General features: G+C 41.7%; 3 protein-coding genes across 9 annotated transcripts in view; all 3 read right to left on the bottom strand.

Moving 5' to 3' along the window:
- Positions 1-6,469, bottom strand: part of gptl (glutamic--pyruvic transaminase-like) — a 23,055-nt gene extending 16,586 nt beyond the window's left edge. Inside the window, 1 exon segment of the mRNA XM_087299013.1 lies at positions 6,408-6,469. Within this exon segment, the coding sequence (XP_087155139.1) occupies positions 6,408-6,440 (33 nt within the window). The 5' untranslated portion in view covers positions 6,441-6,469.
- pycr3 (pyrroline-5-carboxylate reductase 3) overlaps positions 1-16,668 on the bottom strand; it is a 540,655-nt gene that overhangs the window by 330,888 nt on the left and 193,099 nt on the right. The window lies entirely within an intron of this gene.
- si:ch211-221n20.8 overlaps positions 11,920-16,668 on the bottom strand; it is a 142,362-nt gene continuing 137,613 nt past the window's right edge. Inside the window, exons 19-23 of one of the 7 annotated variants that reach the window (XR_015517390.1) lie at positions 16,533-16,638; positions 16,339-16,455; positions 14,375-14,888; positions 13,079-13,140; positions 11,920-13,037 (exon numbers count right to left, since the gene is read on the bottom strand). Coding sequence is in view for 1 of the 7 variants with exons in the window: in NM_001424158.1 (NP_001411087.1) it covers positions 14,810-14,888; positions 16,339-16,455; positions 16,533-16,638 (302 nt within the window). In the remaining 6 variants the exon portion in view is untranslated. Of the gene's footprint in view, positions 14,889-16,338; positions 16,456-16,532; positions 16,639-16,668 lie in introns of all 7 variants that reach the window. The other 6 variants (XR_015517388.1, XR_015517389.1, XR_015517392.1 and 3 more) reach the window with 6 other exon arrangements.

Raw genomic sequence — 16,668 nt, 5'->3', positions numbered from 1 at the left:
ATGTATTTACCCCAGGGGTCGCAAGCCAATAGAACAAGTACAATAGAACAAGCTACTATAGTAACTATAAACGGCTGTTTTTTTCTCTTCAGTTGGTTATGGATAAAATATGCTAATTTTTATGGTCTAATAATAATAAGTAGATTTTTGGAAATCACCAGGCGACCCCCCTTCATTTTTCCGCTACCCCTCAAGGACCCCCACTTTGAGAACCACTGGCTTAGTGGTTAGGACTGCGGCCTCACACCAAGAAGGTCGCTGGTTTGAGTCTCGGCTAGGTCAGTTGGCATTTCTGTGTGGAGTTTGCATTGTGCCAACGTGCATATTTCTTCTGTATATATTAACACACACATGGATGCATATATATGAGAACATGTTTATATAATTAGCTATAAAATATACATGTACATGATATAAATCATATATACATTTAAATATCTATGTGACAACATATGGTATAGTTTTGTTTCTATGTATGTGCGTGTGCATCACATATACATAATAAACACATATAACACACACATATATTGTCAAAAGAAGCTTTTTTGGATGGAATTAATCTTTGTCTAGCACTAATACACACACACACACACATTTGTTTTTGTGGAAAGTGGGGACATTACATAGGTTTTCATTCATTTTATACTGTCCTTTGTATATTGTATATGTAATTTGTATTTATATAGCACATTTATTGTTCATGACCATATGCTCAAAGCGCTTCACAGTCCCGGGGGACTGTGCAGCATCCACTTGGATGATGTGAAGGCAGCCACAGGACAACAGCGCCAGTGCTTCACCACACACTGGTGTTGTGGAAAAAAGATTCTGGTCTGCAAAATCTTCTAAGTCTCTAAGTCAAAATTATGAAAAAAAACGACAAAGTCTGAGATCTCCGAAGTCTTTAGGAAAAGCAGTTTATTGTTACAGCATCAGTAACAACAGAGACAGGTCGTTCAAGTGTCTCCCGAACACAGGCTTGCACAGAGTTTAAATGCATTTCTGTCCTAATACTCCTCCCAAATTGACACATTACACTCCTCCATCAGCTTCTCCGCTAATGGGATCTTAAATCTCTCAGGTGCCCGCCACCAATAGAATCTCAGGGTCTTTCAGTGGTCTTACCCATGTCCAGGTCTTTCCTTCCCGCTTCAAAAGCGATGACTCGGCCAAAAAACAATGGATGGATGGATAGACATAAATAGATAGATGGAAGGGTGGATGAACAGACATAGACATGGATGGACAGACAGACAGACAGACAGACAGATAGATAGATAGATAGATAGATAGATAGATAGATAGATAGATAGATAGATAGATAGATAGATAGATAGATAGATAGATAGATAGATAGATAGATAGATAGATAGATAGATAGATAGATAGATTACACTCCTCCATCAGCTTCTCCGCTAATGGGATCTTAAATCTCTCAGGTGCCCGCCACCAGTAGAATCTCAGGGTCTTTCAGTGGTCTTACCCATGTCCAGGTCTTTCCTTCCCGCTTCAAAAGCGATGACTCGGCCAAAAAACAATGCTCAAGAATATATCTTGTTTACTGAGCTGTCAACTGTAAGATCAGCTGAAGTTTATAGGTACTCATAATTCTTTAGATGTCAGTACAAGTGAGTGTGGGTGCATGTGCAGGTGTGCCTTATCATGAGTTACAGAACAGAACACAAGTGTCCTAATGGCCTTGCTTCCCTAAATCAACCCTCATTGTGACAGTATTGCTGCTCGTTAATTTATCTTCTCATCTCTGCATTTACACAGAATGACTTTTTCATTAACCAAAGCACACATACCTGATAATAATGCCGCAGGTACGGGTAATAATACAATAGATAATAATAATATTACGGAAATCACTCAAATAAGCAAATAAATGAGAGTAATACATTCATCAGAAATTCATCAAGACACAATGAATTCCCCAACATTGGGAGGCCATGATCAGGGCTGGAGTGGGACTTCTTTTCAACCATGGAGTTTCAAGCCTCAGACCGGCCCACCTCAGTTCACCACTGACTATATTAAAATAAGGTCATTTCCAATTCAGTTTCTAATTAAATATCACGTCTGTTTTTTGAGAAAACAGCTGCTTTAGCACTTCAAATGTTCAACAAGCCTAACAGTATTATAGGTCTTAAAGGGCCATGAAACCCCCTCGTTTCAGCAGGGTGTTTTCACACCTCTACTTTGGAAAAAGTCAGAAAAGTGGGCGTGTCCAGCTTTGTTTAGGGGGGAGTGTCGGAGGAACTAAAGTGGGAGGGTGTGGGAGTGTCTATTTGGGAACGCGCTGAGTTTCAGTCAAAATACACACACATGAGAAAGTGATGGTGTTTAACCTACATGGACATCTGTAGTCGAATTATTTGCCAAATGATTAAATGGTGGACTTTAACAGCAGTTTGGCTCTTTCATTCAGGGAATTCATTCATCTCCCTCGCGACAAACGAGATATTTGATTCGAGGATCTGCTCTAAGCGTGTATTTATCATGCAATGTTTGATACCGCACGGCGAATGAGAGAAAAAAACCCGCCGCATTTCCCGGAAACTTAGATGCACACGGCAGGTAGCCTCAGAAAGCTGCGCGTGTTATTCCGGTCACAAAATGCGGTGCTAACATGTTTGCACTCAGTGCAATAGTTAACTTAATTCGATACGAACAAACTGATTAAACAAAGAGCACTGGTCACTCACTTACCAAATCTGTAGAGACAGAACAATCACCAGCAACTAGAGCCGCGTCTTTATGGAGAGAATACTACAAGCCAATCCGGATCTCAGCGTTTGCAGATGAGAACAGCTCTCAGGTAAACAATAATCCTCCTTAGACACGTAAGTTATTGTTGTCGAGCGTCGCGTACACTGTTAATCCACACGTGATCCAGATGAAAATGAAAACGAAACTTAATGGCAGCAAACTATAAAAGCAACACTTCACGCTTGTTTTGCCAACACAACGTGGCGTCTCTGTGGTGCAAACACGGTGACACTAATAAATATTAATGAAGTTGCACAATAGAGCGCGCTGATTGGTTTGAACCAAGCTTTACTCATGCATTAATGCATCACACTGTAAGACGTAATAAGACACACTCTGGCACAGACGTCTAGTCTGCACGCTGGAATACACGCTATTATGTCATGACCGTGACGCAGCTTCAAAAATTAGTTTCAAACAGGAAGTACGAATTTGCTTGAAATAACGCAAAAACAACCAATTTACACTTTTTAGTGAAATATAGGTGTCCTAATAGTGTTTTTAGAAGTGTGGGACACATATACCACTGTCAACAGCTCAAAACATGTGTTTTGGTGTTTCGTGACCCTTTTAACAATAAAAATGAAAAAAATAAGTAACTCAAACGAGGATCAAACCTGGGTTGGTGGGGTCGTAACCTAACATGTTAACCACTGGACCACAACAGCTGTACGTGGAGAGGTGACTCTGATCTGATTCTAATCTGATTTATATCATCATCAACTGCAGGCTGCATCGTGCTCACAAGGCTGCGAGAAAATAGATAAAAAGAGCAGAGCTGCTGTAAAATAATGAATAAGAAGGCTGTGGTCAAGTAAATAAATACATTAATTTAAAAAGTGTGACTGCTGAGAGCAACAGAATCTAGAGCTAGGGACACCAACCCTCACGGCCAAAAAACGGACCGGCCCACCGGGAATTCTCCCGGTCCTCCCGATTAGCCAATCCAGGCCTGGCCATGTTGAGAGAATTTGACCAGGACATCGGGGTTACACTCCTGCTCTTTACCAGAAATGCCATGGGATCATTAATGACCACAGTGAGTCAAGACCTTGGTTAAATGTCTCATCCAAAAGACAGCGCTTACGGACAGTGTAGTGTCCCCTTCACACAGACCGCAGGTTGAACTCCCCCTGCTGGCGTCTCTAACACCACTTCCAGCAACCTAGTGTTCCCTGGATCTTCCATCCAGGTACTGACCTGGCTCTTAGCTGCTTAGCTTTATTGAGTAACTGCTTTTGGGCTGCAAGGTGATATGGCTGTGGCCTCACCGCATCCTACCCCTAAACCCAACCATCACAGAAGACTGTGTGCAGCTTTGCTCTCTGAAATGAACTCATCATGTGTGATTTATAAGCTTTTGGAGAAATGAGGACATCAGCAATGTCCTTTTTTATCAAATGACCTCTTCGTGTCGTGTTTTTATATCCGTTTCTCCAGCACTCTTTATTGATTGAACAAATGCGCACGTCATAAGCCCCTTTCACACAGTGATACCGGTAAATATATGGAAAATTTCTGAAACGACTTTACCGGTAAATTAAAAAAAGTGCTGTTCACACAGGCGAGGACGTTACGGAATTTTTCCAGAAAAGAGCATTCACACATCCACTCCAAAATACCGGTAAATTCTGACATCATTCACCACAAATGAGTTCTAAACGGCTGCGCTTGTGTTTGTAAACATTTGACTACATTACAGACTCTGTGGATGATCAATATTGTGAATAACTTCGATGAAAACATAGAGAAACACTTTCGCATGTCGAGATGTTCATAATATGTGCGTGTGCTGGCGCTCACAGGCTGTTTCACAGGCACACGCAAAGCTTGAAGGTAAACAAACAGCGGCTTATCATATGCATCTTATCTATGATTATTTACACAGTTGGCATTAAGATGAACATTTAAACGTTATCTGACTAACTTCTAGCAGCTAAATGTGTCTGGGAAAATATTTTAAGGCTTTTATTCTCATAAACCGCGCGGACGTAAATGCGTCTGACTGTTCTGATTGGCTAAAGTAGACGTCTCACGTCAGCAAGTTCTAGACGTGGGCGCGCTCTTTCCGGTAATCTTCCTTCTGCGTTCACACAGTGCAGCATTCCGGCAAATTACCGGTAATGTTACAACTTCTCTTTCCGGAAAATAGCCAGAACGAATTTACCGGTATTTTCAGAAAGGACCTGTTCACACATACAGACCTTTCCGGAAAATTGCCGGTAATTTTCCGGAAAGGTCTGTATGTGTGAAAGGGGCTATAGCCGATCTATATTAAATGAATAAAGCACTTTCTCTTGTTTGTTTGTTTTTTTTAGGGGAGGAAATGATACACATATTTGAAATATCCGTCTGCATTGCTATCTTTAGGACCCAGCGGAGACATTTATTTATTTACACAATCATAGTTATAAAATTAATACTATAAAGTACTACCAGAATGGAAAAAAATAACATCTAATCAAAATAACCCTATGCATTGGGTTAAAATACCCCATAGTTAGGAAGGTGCTATAATAACCTTTAGTTGGGTTATATGTTGGGGTATTTTCAACCCAACTATTCCCACATAGCAAAATTTCTCTGGCCCAGCTCTGGCCCACACAATCAGGTTTTGCCTGGCCCACATGCCGCAGTGAATTACGGTACATGCCTGGACCAAATCTGGCTTCCAGACAAGGGCCAAACACAGACCATATCTGGGCCAAGTCTCAGCCAAGTTAATAACTCATAACTGGGCCTGAACTGGGCCAGATAGGTTGGTGTGTCACAATTGCAATGAAATTGATAAACCCATGGAGTGATGCGCTTTAGGCACACTATGGGCACGCTTTTTCTCAAAGTGACCTGATTGGTAGAATTTTTTTTCTTTACTCAAGAATGATTTTAGTGTATTTTAAATGTGGGTCAAGACTGGCCAAACTCACATGGCCCACTTATCAAATTTTTAAATCTGGGCCAAATACTATGTTTTTCATCTGGCCCAAATCTTGTGTGCCGCCTTAAAAACGGTGCCGCCTCTGCCAAACCCGGGCCATGTTTGGCCCACATGCTGTATGCCAGTGCCGGATGAATGCCTGCTGTGCCAGCTTTTTGCCAAATCTGGGCCAGAATACTTTGCTACTAGGGTTTTAACAGAGCATTTTAGATTTGTTCATTCTCTTCAGCTTAATCCTTTATTTATCAGGGGTCGCCACTGCAGAATGAACCGCCATCTATTCCAGCAAGTTTGACACAGCAGATGCCCTTCCAGCCGCAACCCAGTAATGGGAAACACCCATACACACTCATTCACAAACACATACACACCGGGCAATTTAGCTCATCAGTTCCGCTATAGCGCATGTGCTTGGACTGAAACCAGAGCACCCGGAAGAAAACCCACACCTACATGGAGAGAACATGCAAACTCCACATAGAAACGCCAACTGACCCAGCTGGGACTCGAACCAGCGACCTTCTTGCTGTGAGGCCACAGTGCTAACCACTGAGCCACCATGCCACTTGATTTTAGTTTAGTTAATAACATATTCATCCATTTATAGCTGAAATATCCCTTAAACATGTTGTTATTCTGATAAAAACCAGAACAGCACAAAACACGTTTGTAAATGATCATTTAGCATATATTTTACCTTGGCTGGCGTGTCTGTGGTTGTTTTCTTCATGTCTTCTTCTCTCGATCCTCGTCTCAGATGGTTTAATATATGTCTGTGTTAACTTAAAGCACAGCCTGAACGCCTCTGTCAGCGCTTTTCTGCACAGTCACGCTGTTTTCATCTCCACACTCAGTTAAACATTGCATGCTGTTGGGTCGTTTTCATCCACTCTGGACTGATTTGAAGTGTTAATTTGGTCTCAGCTTTCTCTGTTTCAGCAAATGGGATGACTCTTGGTGACGAATCTTAATTTGATAGATATTTTGAGAAAATGCTTTGAAAGTTTTTAAAAACTCACCGATACACTGTGGCGAGGCAGTGGCGCAGTAGGTAGTGCTGTCGCCTCAGAGCAAGAAGGTCGCTGGGTTGAACCTCGGCTCAGTTGGCGTCTCTGTTTGGAGTTTGCATGTTCTCCCTGCGTTCGCATGGGTTTCCTCCAGGTGCTCCGGTTTCCCCCACAGTCCAAAGACATGCGGTACAGGTGAATTGGGTAGGCTAAATTGTCCGTAGTGTATGAGTGTGTGTGTGAATGTAAGTGTGGATGTTTCCCAGAGATGGGTTGCAGCTGGTAGGGCATCCGCTTGCTGGATAAGTTGGCGGTTCATTCTGCTGTGGCAATGTCGGATTAATAAAGGAACTAAGCTAACAAGAAAATTTATAATTGAATGAATACACTGAGCAGACTGACGAAATATGGGAGGTTTGCAGTTTTTGTTTTCACGAATCCGCGAGAGGCCGCTGTGTTCGCTTTTTCGCATCTCAGACGTCTCTGGCGAGTGCCGTTCGCGCCCATGCTGTTCTCGCATAAACCCACCAGAGGCCGCTGTCGACCGACTGACTGACTGACTGAATTGACTGGGCGGCCGACCAATCGAATAACCCACCCTCCTCCTTCCCTAAACCCAACCAATTTTACCGATTGACACGCCCACCCGCTTACTTCCCTAAACCCAGTCGACAAAAGCCGTCCAGAAAAAGCCCTCCACAAGCAGGAAAGCGGTCAGTTGCATTAGTGTAAAAAAATGAAATAGCAAGCATACTGTCACGATAACCAGCGATCGTTCTCCATAGATCGCACAATAACCATGGACTACACTTCCGCCTTTTCCTGGACTACATATTCAGACATGCACTTCGCCCAGACACCCACACACACTCGCAACACCTGATGACTATCAGAGACTGATTGCATTAGGCTCGTTTGAGGTGCGCCTCGCCTTGGCTGCATTGTAAACGAGAGCAGGCGTGCGCAGTAAGAGGAGGGCTCAAAAATTACATCAGAAGTCGGACACCTGCTGAATCTCGCTGTTTACCCACCTGGAATCGTCACCAGTGGCGGAGATCTCGTTCGCGTTTTTTTATCGCAGACGAATGACCTTCATGAAAAAATACTATGGTGATTTATAGTAAATATTATTGCATTTTGAACATGTTTTTTCAGTATTGGGTTGTGTTTATAATTGTTGTGATACCAGAGCAACTATAAAATTTAAATAGGCTATTTTATAACATGGTTCAAAAGCACTACAGTATACATTACTATAGTATTTTTAATGTGGGAGTGGATGCAATAGAAATATCGCAGTTTTTACAAAAAAAATGTTCAGAATTACAGAAGATGAACAGCTCATTAACTAAAAGGGTGTATTAAAAATATAATTCTGTATATTCAACAAACGTTAAAAGAATAACAAAATAAACAGCTTATACAGCAAGAAAGCTTTCAAGAAACCTAATTTGGCTACATTATAAATGAGGTAGCCATAGCATGCTTTTGAGTGACGGGTCATGACAAATATTTGTTTGACAAATAAATTCTTAGGGGGTTAATGATATTGACATGCTTATTGGGTATATATAAACTGCTTTTACTCCAGCCAGACTAAAATAAACAGCCCAAGACTTTCTCCAGAATAAAAACTATTAGACTGCAGGAAAAACTGTGGAAATGTTCTTGGTCTATTAAACATGACTTTTGACTTCACATACATATGCATATACATATGTGTGTGTGTCCTGTTTACTACACCCTTTTCACTTCTCATATGAAACCACACAAAGATGAGGCATAATGACAAAACAGTCTGATAACCTTTGTATGTCTGAATATATGTATATATTGGATTGAATTTAATGGAATAACGCTGCATAAAAATTACAATACAAAATTCACACAAACATACAAAAAGTGAAAATGACAACAAACAGGACTTAAAACTGAGAGAGAAATAAAATACAGCACACACACATCCTAATAATTTATAAGTAACATTTAGTTATATTGGATAGGTCACGTTATGTTTTACAAAGATGTGTTTTGTTGTTGTCTGCGTGTAAATCTAAATAAATAACCATATGTAATGCTCTTTATGACTTTTTTTTTTAATTATCAACGAAAATACAAAAAAGGTATTCAACAAATCCAGGTATAAACCTTAGTAAAACAAGATAATAAAGTGTAATGTGTCAGTCTCATCCAATCAGCATTAAGCTGTGTCGTCAGCCAGTCGTTTCCTATCATGCTTTTGGTAACGCAGTCTTTTGAGAGTAACTGCGGCCGACTGCTCTATCTGAGGTACCCGCCTCGCGATCGCGAGAGTTTTTTGGCGCACGTCAGCGTAAAATCAGAGCGAGGCGAAGGCAAGGCGGACACATTTCTAACCGGCATGCATCTTGCGGCGATCACCGGTGATCGATTCTGCGCAGATTTTGGCCAAGTCAAACGAGCCTATTCACTACATAAGCCACACATTCACGGTTTCAGTTTGCCGAGTCTTGTTGATCAGTAGATGACATTACAACGCCTTTTCCCTGTCGTGTTTCGACCCAGCCTTGTTTATCCCTGTTTAGCCGCCTGCCTTACGACCTATAGCCTGTTTGATGACTACGATTCCAGACTGCCTGTACATACCCGTTTGCACCTGTATTGACCTCTGCTTGCCTGATTACAAATAATCCTGCATATTGGATCTTACCCCAGTTGTGTGTGTCATCACTCCCCGCCGTTACACATATGTACCTCCGCCTACGTAATTCGCGGTCTCCAAAAACGTCGGATTGCTGGGCTGGACTTCCCTTATAAGCACATTTTAAGACCGCAAAGCATTGACAGCATATAATCATGCATGTTTGATTGTTGCTGGTTTTCCCTGTTGGAAAGAGGGACAGTTTGTCTGAGAAAATCTAAATAATTCAATTCATCTTTATTTCTCTAGCACTTTTACAATGTAGATTGTGTCAAAGCAGCTAAATACAGACGTTCTAGTAAACTGAAGCTGTGTCGGTCCAGTTTTCAGAGTTGATGTTCAGTTCAGTGTGGTTTAATATTCACTACTGAGAGTCCAAACACTGAGCAATACCTTGATGCGCAGCACCACAAGTCCCGAACCGAGCAAGACTGGCGACAGGAAAACCAAACTTCACCAATTAACCAAAGCAAAGAGAAAAAAACCTCGAGAGAAACCAGGCTCAGTTGGACACGACCATGTCTCCTCTGGCCAAACTTCTTGCGCAGAGCTGCAGTCTAGGCGCTGGAGAATGCTGGATGTCCATAGTGGAAAAGCTGCAGGTCACTAGCGGGTGTTCAGGCTGGCCCACAAGATCAATGCAGAGACTCGTCTGTCACTGGGGGTCTTTCAGGAATCAGTCTCACGCTCTCCACTCCTCCATGACCACCACAGCATCTGCTCAGGACACGGCCTGGTCCAGGATTATGGAGACCTCGAGAAATCCTCTATAGTTGGCATCGTTTCTTCACAGTTCTTGGATCACATCAATAGGGGATGAGAATCCTCAGGTGGAAATGGAGAACAAGTAAAACAAGCAGCTCAGCTCTCAGAACACAGCAAGTGCACTTATGTTCGCTGTTTTACTCCATATAAAAGACAGCAACTCTTTAGCACAGGCCTATCTAAAGGGTGAATACTGACAACTGATGATCAACATTAATAATGACAAATTGTCCCTCTACCGAACGGGGAAAACCAGCAACAATCAAGAATGCATGATTATATGCTGCCATTGCTTTACAGTCAATGAGTGAGATTATAATGGGAGTCAATGCGGCAAAAACAGCAGCAACATAATTAGAGGTGTGAACCTATACTGGTCTCACGGTTCGGTTCGGTTTGGTTACGATTATCATGCCTTTGATTCGGTTCAATTCGATATCTCGGTGCATTGACGATGCTTTCCATATACAGTAGCTGCGTCCCAAATGGCACACTATGCACTCATGCACTATGTACTTACACACTCAACAGGATAGTATATGTATGTAGTGTCGTCCCAAATGGCAGACTCATGTTTTTTTACTAAGCGGAAATTCAAACCGTTTCCCTGATGACGTTTGACGGTTGCCAAATCAGTGAAATAAACGACCGAATTATCAAATAATACCTGCCGTGAGTATTGCCGCATTCACCATCGGGAGGCGCTATAATCACTCTCGCAGGAGAATTTTGCTTTCACCATCCAAAATAAATAAAGTTATCCAACATGTGCGCCTGATAGCTCCACCCCTTCCGCTACGTAAGCAAACCTGTGGTCGTTGAGTGCGTGAAGTGTCCGTCATTACACACTTCTCTTTACCGGCTGCATCATCCGGGTAATTAAAGTGCACTTATTATTATTAGAGTTTTCAGTGTGAACGCACTACAAAATGGCGTAGAATAGTGCATAAGTATGCGATTTGGGACGCAGCTAGAGTTATACTTTAGGGGGGAGGCTATAACAAGCTGTCTGTATAAACACACAGACACACAACACCACACTGTCTCTCATTCAAACACAAACATAGACAGCACCAAACACACACACACACACACTTAAGCCCTTGCTACAGGGAGAGCTCGCGCTGAGCGAAGCAGAAAAACGAGAAAAAAAAAACAACGAAAAAAATAAGCACTTTTCCGACGGTCCCTTACTGAGAGCTCCTCTCAGCGCGAGCTCTCCCGGCTAAACACATATTGCGAGGGCTTAAACGGAGCAGTGCTTGTAATGTTGAGTGAAAAAAAAAAAGAAAGACAGCTGTGAAACATAACCAGCTTTGTCTTTTTGTAGGAAACACACTTTAGATCTTTTTAGGGTAAGAGGTTTTTGAGTTAATGCCGTCTAACACTAAATGTTTGTCTGGAATATCGAAAACAAAACCAACTGAACCGCGCTCATTTCTGGCGCCCCCTGGATATACAGCAGCCTTAGCATTTGCCTATACTGCCTATGCCACGGGCCGGCCCTGCATTGGCTGAGTGTTGTAAATACCTGCGCTCACCTCCCTCGCGACAGAGCGCATATGAGGTAAATGACGTCAGTAATAACCGGTTATGATTATTACTGAACCGATACCGAATTGTCCGCGTCTGCATCACGGTGCACCGAAGAAACAATTAATTTTGACACCCCTAAACATAATCAAAGGGGAGTCAATCTGAACAGCACAAAGGGGTTAAACATTTGCACACAAGTTTAAAGAGGACCACCACAATGATTTAAAACATAAAACATGTCTTTAATACTTAAACCACACATGCATAATGTACATGATGTGCCGATATACAAAACAAACCTGTCTGTGTTGTGTTTGGCTCCGTATTACAGTTGTTTTTAATTACTTTGGCGCAGTTTTCACAAGCAAAACATTTCTAAAACTCTTATTACTCATATCACAACAGATCATTAAAAGTCACACAGCTGTCTACACAAGAGCTTACAGCTCACAATGCAAGTCAGAGCAAATGACAATCGTGAGGTCAAAGGAACTGCCTGAAGAGCTCAGAGAAAGAGGCACAGATCTGGCCAAGGTTACAGAACATGTCTGCTGTACTGAAGAGCACAGTGGCCTCCATAATCCTGCGCTATCAGAGGAGAAGGGAGTTGGTGAGAGAGATAAAGAAGAGCCCGAAGATCGCTGCGGCTGAGCTCCAGAGATGCAGTCGAGAGAAAGCTGTAGAAAGTCAACCATCACTGCAGCCCTCCACCAGTCGGGGCTTTCTGGCAGAGTGGCCCGACACATACAAGCCTGCATGGAGTTTGCTAAAAACAGGACTCCAAGATGGTGAGAAATAAGATTCTCTGATCTGATGAGACCAAGATTAAACTTTCTGGTTTTAATTCTATGTGTGGGGAAAAGCAGGCACTGCTCATCACCTGTCCAATACAGTCCCAACAGTGAAGCATGGTGGAGGCAGCATCATGCAGTTGGGGTGTTGTTCAGCTGAAGGGACAGGACGACTAGCTGCAATTGAGGGAAGATGAATTTGGCCACCTGCAGAGGAAAACCTTCTACAGAGTGCACAGGACCTCAGACTGGGCTGAAGGTTTACCTTCCAACAAGACAATGACCCTTGGCACACTGGTAAAATAACCAAGGAGTGGCTTCACAACAACTCTGTGACTGTTGAATGGCCCAGACAGAGCCCTGACTTAAACCCAGTTGAGCATCTCTGGAGAGACCTAAAATGGCTGTCCACCAACGTTTGCCATGCAACCTGACAGAACTGGAGAGGATCTGCAAGGAGGAATGGCAGAGGATCCCCAAATCCAAGTGTGAAAAACTTGCTGTGTCTTTCCCAAACAGACTCATGGCTGTTTTGTGGCCCGTTTCCACTGAGTGGTACGGTTCGGTTCACTTTTATGACCGTTTCCACTGCAAAAGCGAACTGTACCATACCACTTTTTGGTCACTCTTTGCAAAGGGTGCCTAGCACAGCTAAAAGGGTACCAAAGACGGAGCTAGACGTGCAGCTGAATGCTATTGGTTTACAAATATTCGTCACTCGCTTTCTGCAACAAGCAGGAGTATGAAAACAAAGGAAGTGGCATTTTTAAATACACAGCCGAGACATTACACCATAATCATATATACATATAATAACAAGGCGACACAGTGGCGCAGTAGGTAGTGCTGTCGCCTCACAGCATGAAGGTCGCTGGGTCGAGCCTCAGCTCAGTTGGTGTTTCTGTGTGGAGTTTGCATGTTCTCCCTGCATTTGCGTGGGTTTCCTCTGGGTGCTCCGGTTTCCCCCACAGTCCATAGACATGCGGTACAGGTGAATTGGGTAAGCTAAATTGTCCGTAGTGTATGAGTGTGTGTGTGAATGAGTGTGTGTGGATGTTTCCCAGAGATGGGTTGCGGCTGGAAGGGCATCCGCTGCGTAAAAACGTGTTGGATAAGTTGCCGGTTCATTCTGCTGTGGCGACCCCGGATTAATAAAGGGACTAAGCCGACAAGAAAATGAATGAATGAATATAATAACAAGCCATGGTCGACCCGAGCTTAAACAAACCTTGTCGTTGTCTTGATGAACAGCCACAAAGCCAAGAAAAACTAAATCTGCCGTTTGTCCTGTTGTTGTTTCACGAGGTCTTCTAAAAGTGCGAGTGGTTCCACTTTCTCCAGTGAGCTCGCGATCGCGCGTCTATATTTGAAATAACGAAATTCTTGAGCTGATGATAATAACGTGCACGTGATTACTGAAGTGCTTCTGACATCCAATCCTTTCAGAAATGGACAAACGCAAAAGTGAAGCGCCAAAAACAAAGCAGCGAATGACTCTTTCAGCAACCTAAAACACGATCAAACCGCCATGTTTAACTATTATTATCACCTTTTTTACTATTATGAACTCAGAATGACGGAGTTACTCTATAACAGAGGCTACATGTGCTGCTGAAGATTACAGACACAGATGAGAGGTTTGCGCTGACTGTATATTGCATGTGTTTTTGAACCCAAATAAGGACTAAATGTCTGCTGTGTGTAGTTTTTCTGTAATTGGTATCAAATCAGGGACTGTAAGGGTCTGTGTGTGTTCATATATGTTCATTTATTTTATATAATTGCATACGTTACAGGAGGCTATTACCCAGCGAGAATGATGACGACTGAAACTTTCTGTCGTACACAACGCCCACCAAAAGTGTATTATTGGTACCCTTTTAGCAGTAAAAAGGAAAGCCTGATACAGGTGACCCGTACCAACCCGTGCTGTACCACTCAGTGGAAACGGGCCATTAGATCAAAATGAGCTTCTACTAAACACTGAGCAAAGGGTGTAAATACTGAGGACCATGTGATGTTTCAGTTTTTCTTTTTAAAATAAATCTGCAGAAATGTCCACAGTTTGTTCTTCTGTCAATATGGGCTGCTGTGTGGACAGTCATGTGGAAAAAATCAACTTGAATGATTTTATCTAACGGCTGCATTAAAACACACACACACACACACAGTGAATAATTTAAGGGGGTCTGAATACTTTCTGTACCCCCCCTGTGTCATGACTGAGGGTTTTGAAGTGTGATCAGTTCAGCACTGAGAGATTTATATATTCCTCATGAAAACAGCAGCAAAGCCACTGTTAAAAGTGTGACTGTGTGTTTTATCTTGTGTTTTTGTCAGGACACTGGATCTTGTATCCGACTCTGTACGCCTGCAGATACACACGCGCCTGGTTGATCCTGCACACACAAAAGAGCAAATCAGAGGAAACATCACATCAGCTGCTGAAATGATGCTCGCAATTCAGCTTTAACACAGGAATAAATCATGTGTAAAATATATATTCACAAAGAATACTGTGGAAGCACAATCCAGACGGGTAAGGAAAGAAATCAGGCCTTAAATGTAGAGATTATAAAAGTTGAAATTATGACACTAATATTCTTGAAAAAAGAGGCTTAAAACATAAAATTTATGACTTACTAAGTTGAAATTATGATATAAAAAGTCAAAATTATGACTTATGTTGGAATTTACTAAAAAAGTCAAAATTCTTAAATAAAAAGCCGAAACTACGACATAAAATGTAAATTGTGACATAAAAAGTAAAAATTATAACATAAAAGTCAAAATTTTCACTTAATATGCTAAAATTTACCTAAAAAGTCAAAATTCTGATATAAAAAGCAGAAATTATGACATAAAAGGTCAAAATTATGGCATAAAATGCCGAAATAATGACATAAAAGGTCAAAATGATCACTTATTATGTTGGAATTTACTAAAAAAGTCAAAATTCTTATATAAAAAGCCGAAACTATGATATAAAATCTAAATTGTGACATAAAAGGTCAAAATAATAACATAAAAGCCGAAATTATGGCATAAAATGCCGAAATAATGACATAAAAGGTCAAAATGATCACTTATTATGTTGGAATTTACTAAAAAAGTCAAAATTCTGATATAAAAAGCCGAAATTATGACATAAAATGTGAATTGTGACATAAAAAGTCAAAATTATAACATAAAAGTCGAAATTATCACTTAATATGCTAAAATCTACCTAAAAAGTCAAAATTCGATATAAAAAGCAGAAATTATGACATAAAAAGCCAAAATTATGACATAAAAGTTGAAATTATCACTTAATATGTTAAAATTTATTTAAAAAGTCAACATTCTGAGATATAAAGTCAAAATTATGCAAAACTAAATAAAAATTATGATTTAAAAATTTTAATTCCAAGACAAATCGTTGAAAATATGACTTAAAAAGTCAAAAGAGTGATGATTGAGATACAACCATGATTTAAAAAAATGAAATTATGAGATAAAAAGGCTGTGTTGTTAATGTTTGTGTGAGAGTATGTGTGTGTGTGTGTGTGTGAGTGTACTGCATGTGTATGTGTGTGTAAGTATGTGTCTAGGTGTTTGTACGTATGAATGTATGTGTGTGTGTGTTTCTGTATGTGTGTGTGTGTGTGTGTGTGTGTGTGTGTGTGTGTGTGTGTGTGTGTGTGTGTGTGTGTGTGTGTGTGTGTGTGTTCCTCTGTCCAGGTGCGTTTGGTGCTGCTTAGTAAACACTGTGTGTGAGTGTGTGTATGTTTGAGAGCGTGTGCCTGTGTGAGAATGTGTGTGTGTGTATGAGTATATATGTGTGTGTGTGTGTGTGTGTGTGTGTTTGACCTGTATTTAGTGCAGAGCTGGACACCCAGCGGTCCACAGCGATCTACGTAACTCTCCCGAAAGCCTTTTCTGACGGCGCGGGCCATGCTGACCACTGTACAGACCACAGGACACACACTGAAACACAAGAGCACGGTGTGTGTTATCTGTACGTGCATGCGTATGTGTGTGCCTGTTTGTGTTCACGGTCTTACAGTTTCTCACAGCGGATGCCGCTGGTCCCCTTCGGGCAAACACAGCTGTTCAGAGGAGCGCAGACTGCTCCGTGCTGACAAGGAGGAACACACGGCGTCACCAGCGCTGCGCACACACACAAACACACACACACAC

This window comes from Danio rerio, chromosome 20, assembly GCF_052040795.2.
Source record: "Danio rerio strain M-AB ecotype USA chromosome 20, GRCz13ab, whole genome shotgun sequence".
NCBI classification, from domain to species: domain Eukaryota; kingdom Metazoa; phylum Chordata; class Actinopteri; order Cypriniformes; family Danionidae; genus Danio; species Danio rerio.
The sequence above is the reverse complement of the archived record's forward strand: the minus strand, read 5'-3'. Positions and strand labels throughout refer to the sequence as shown.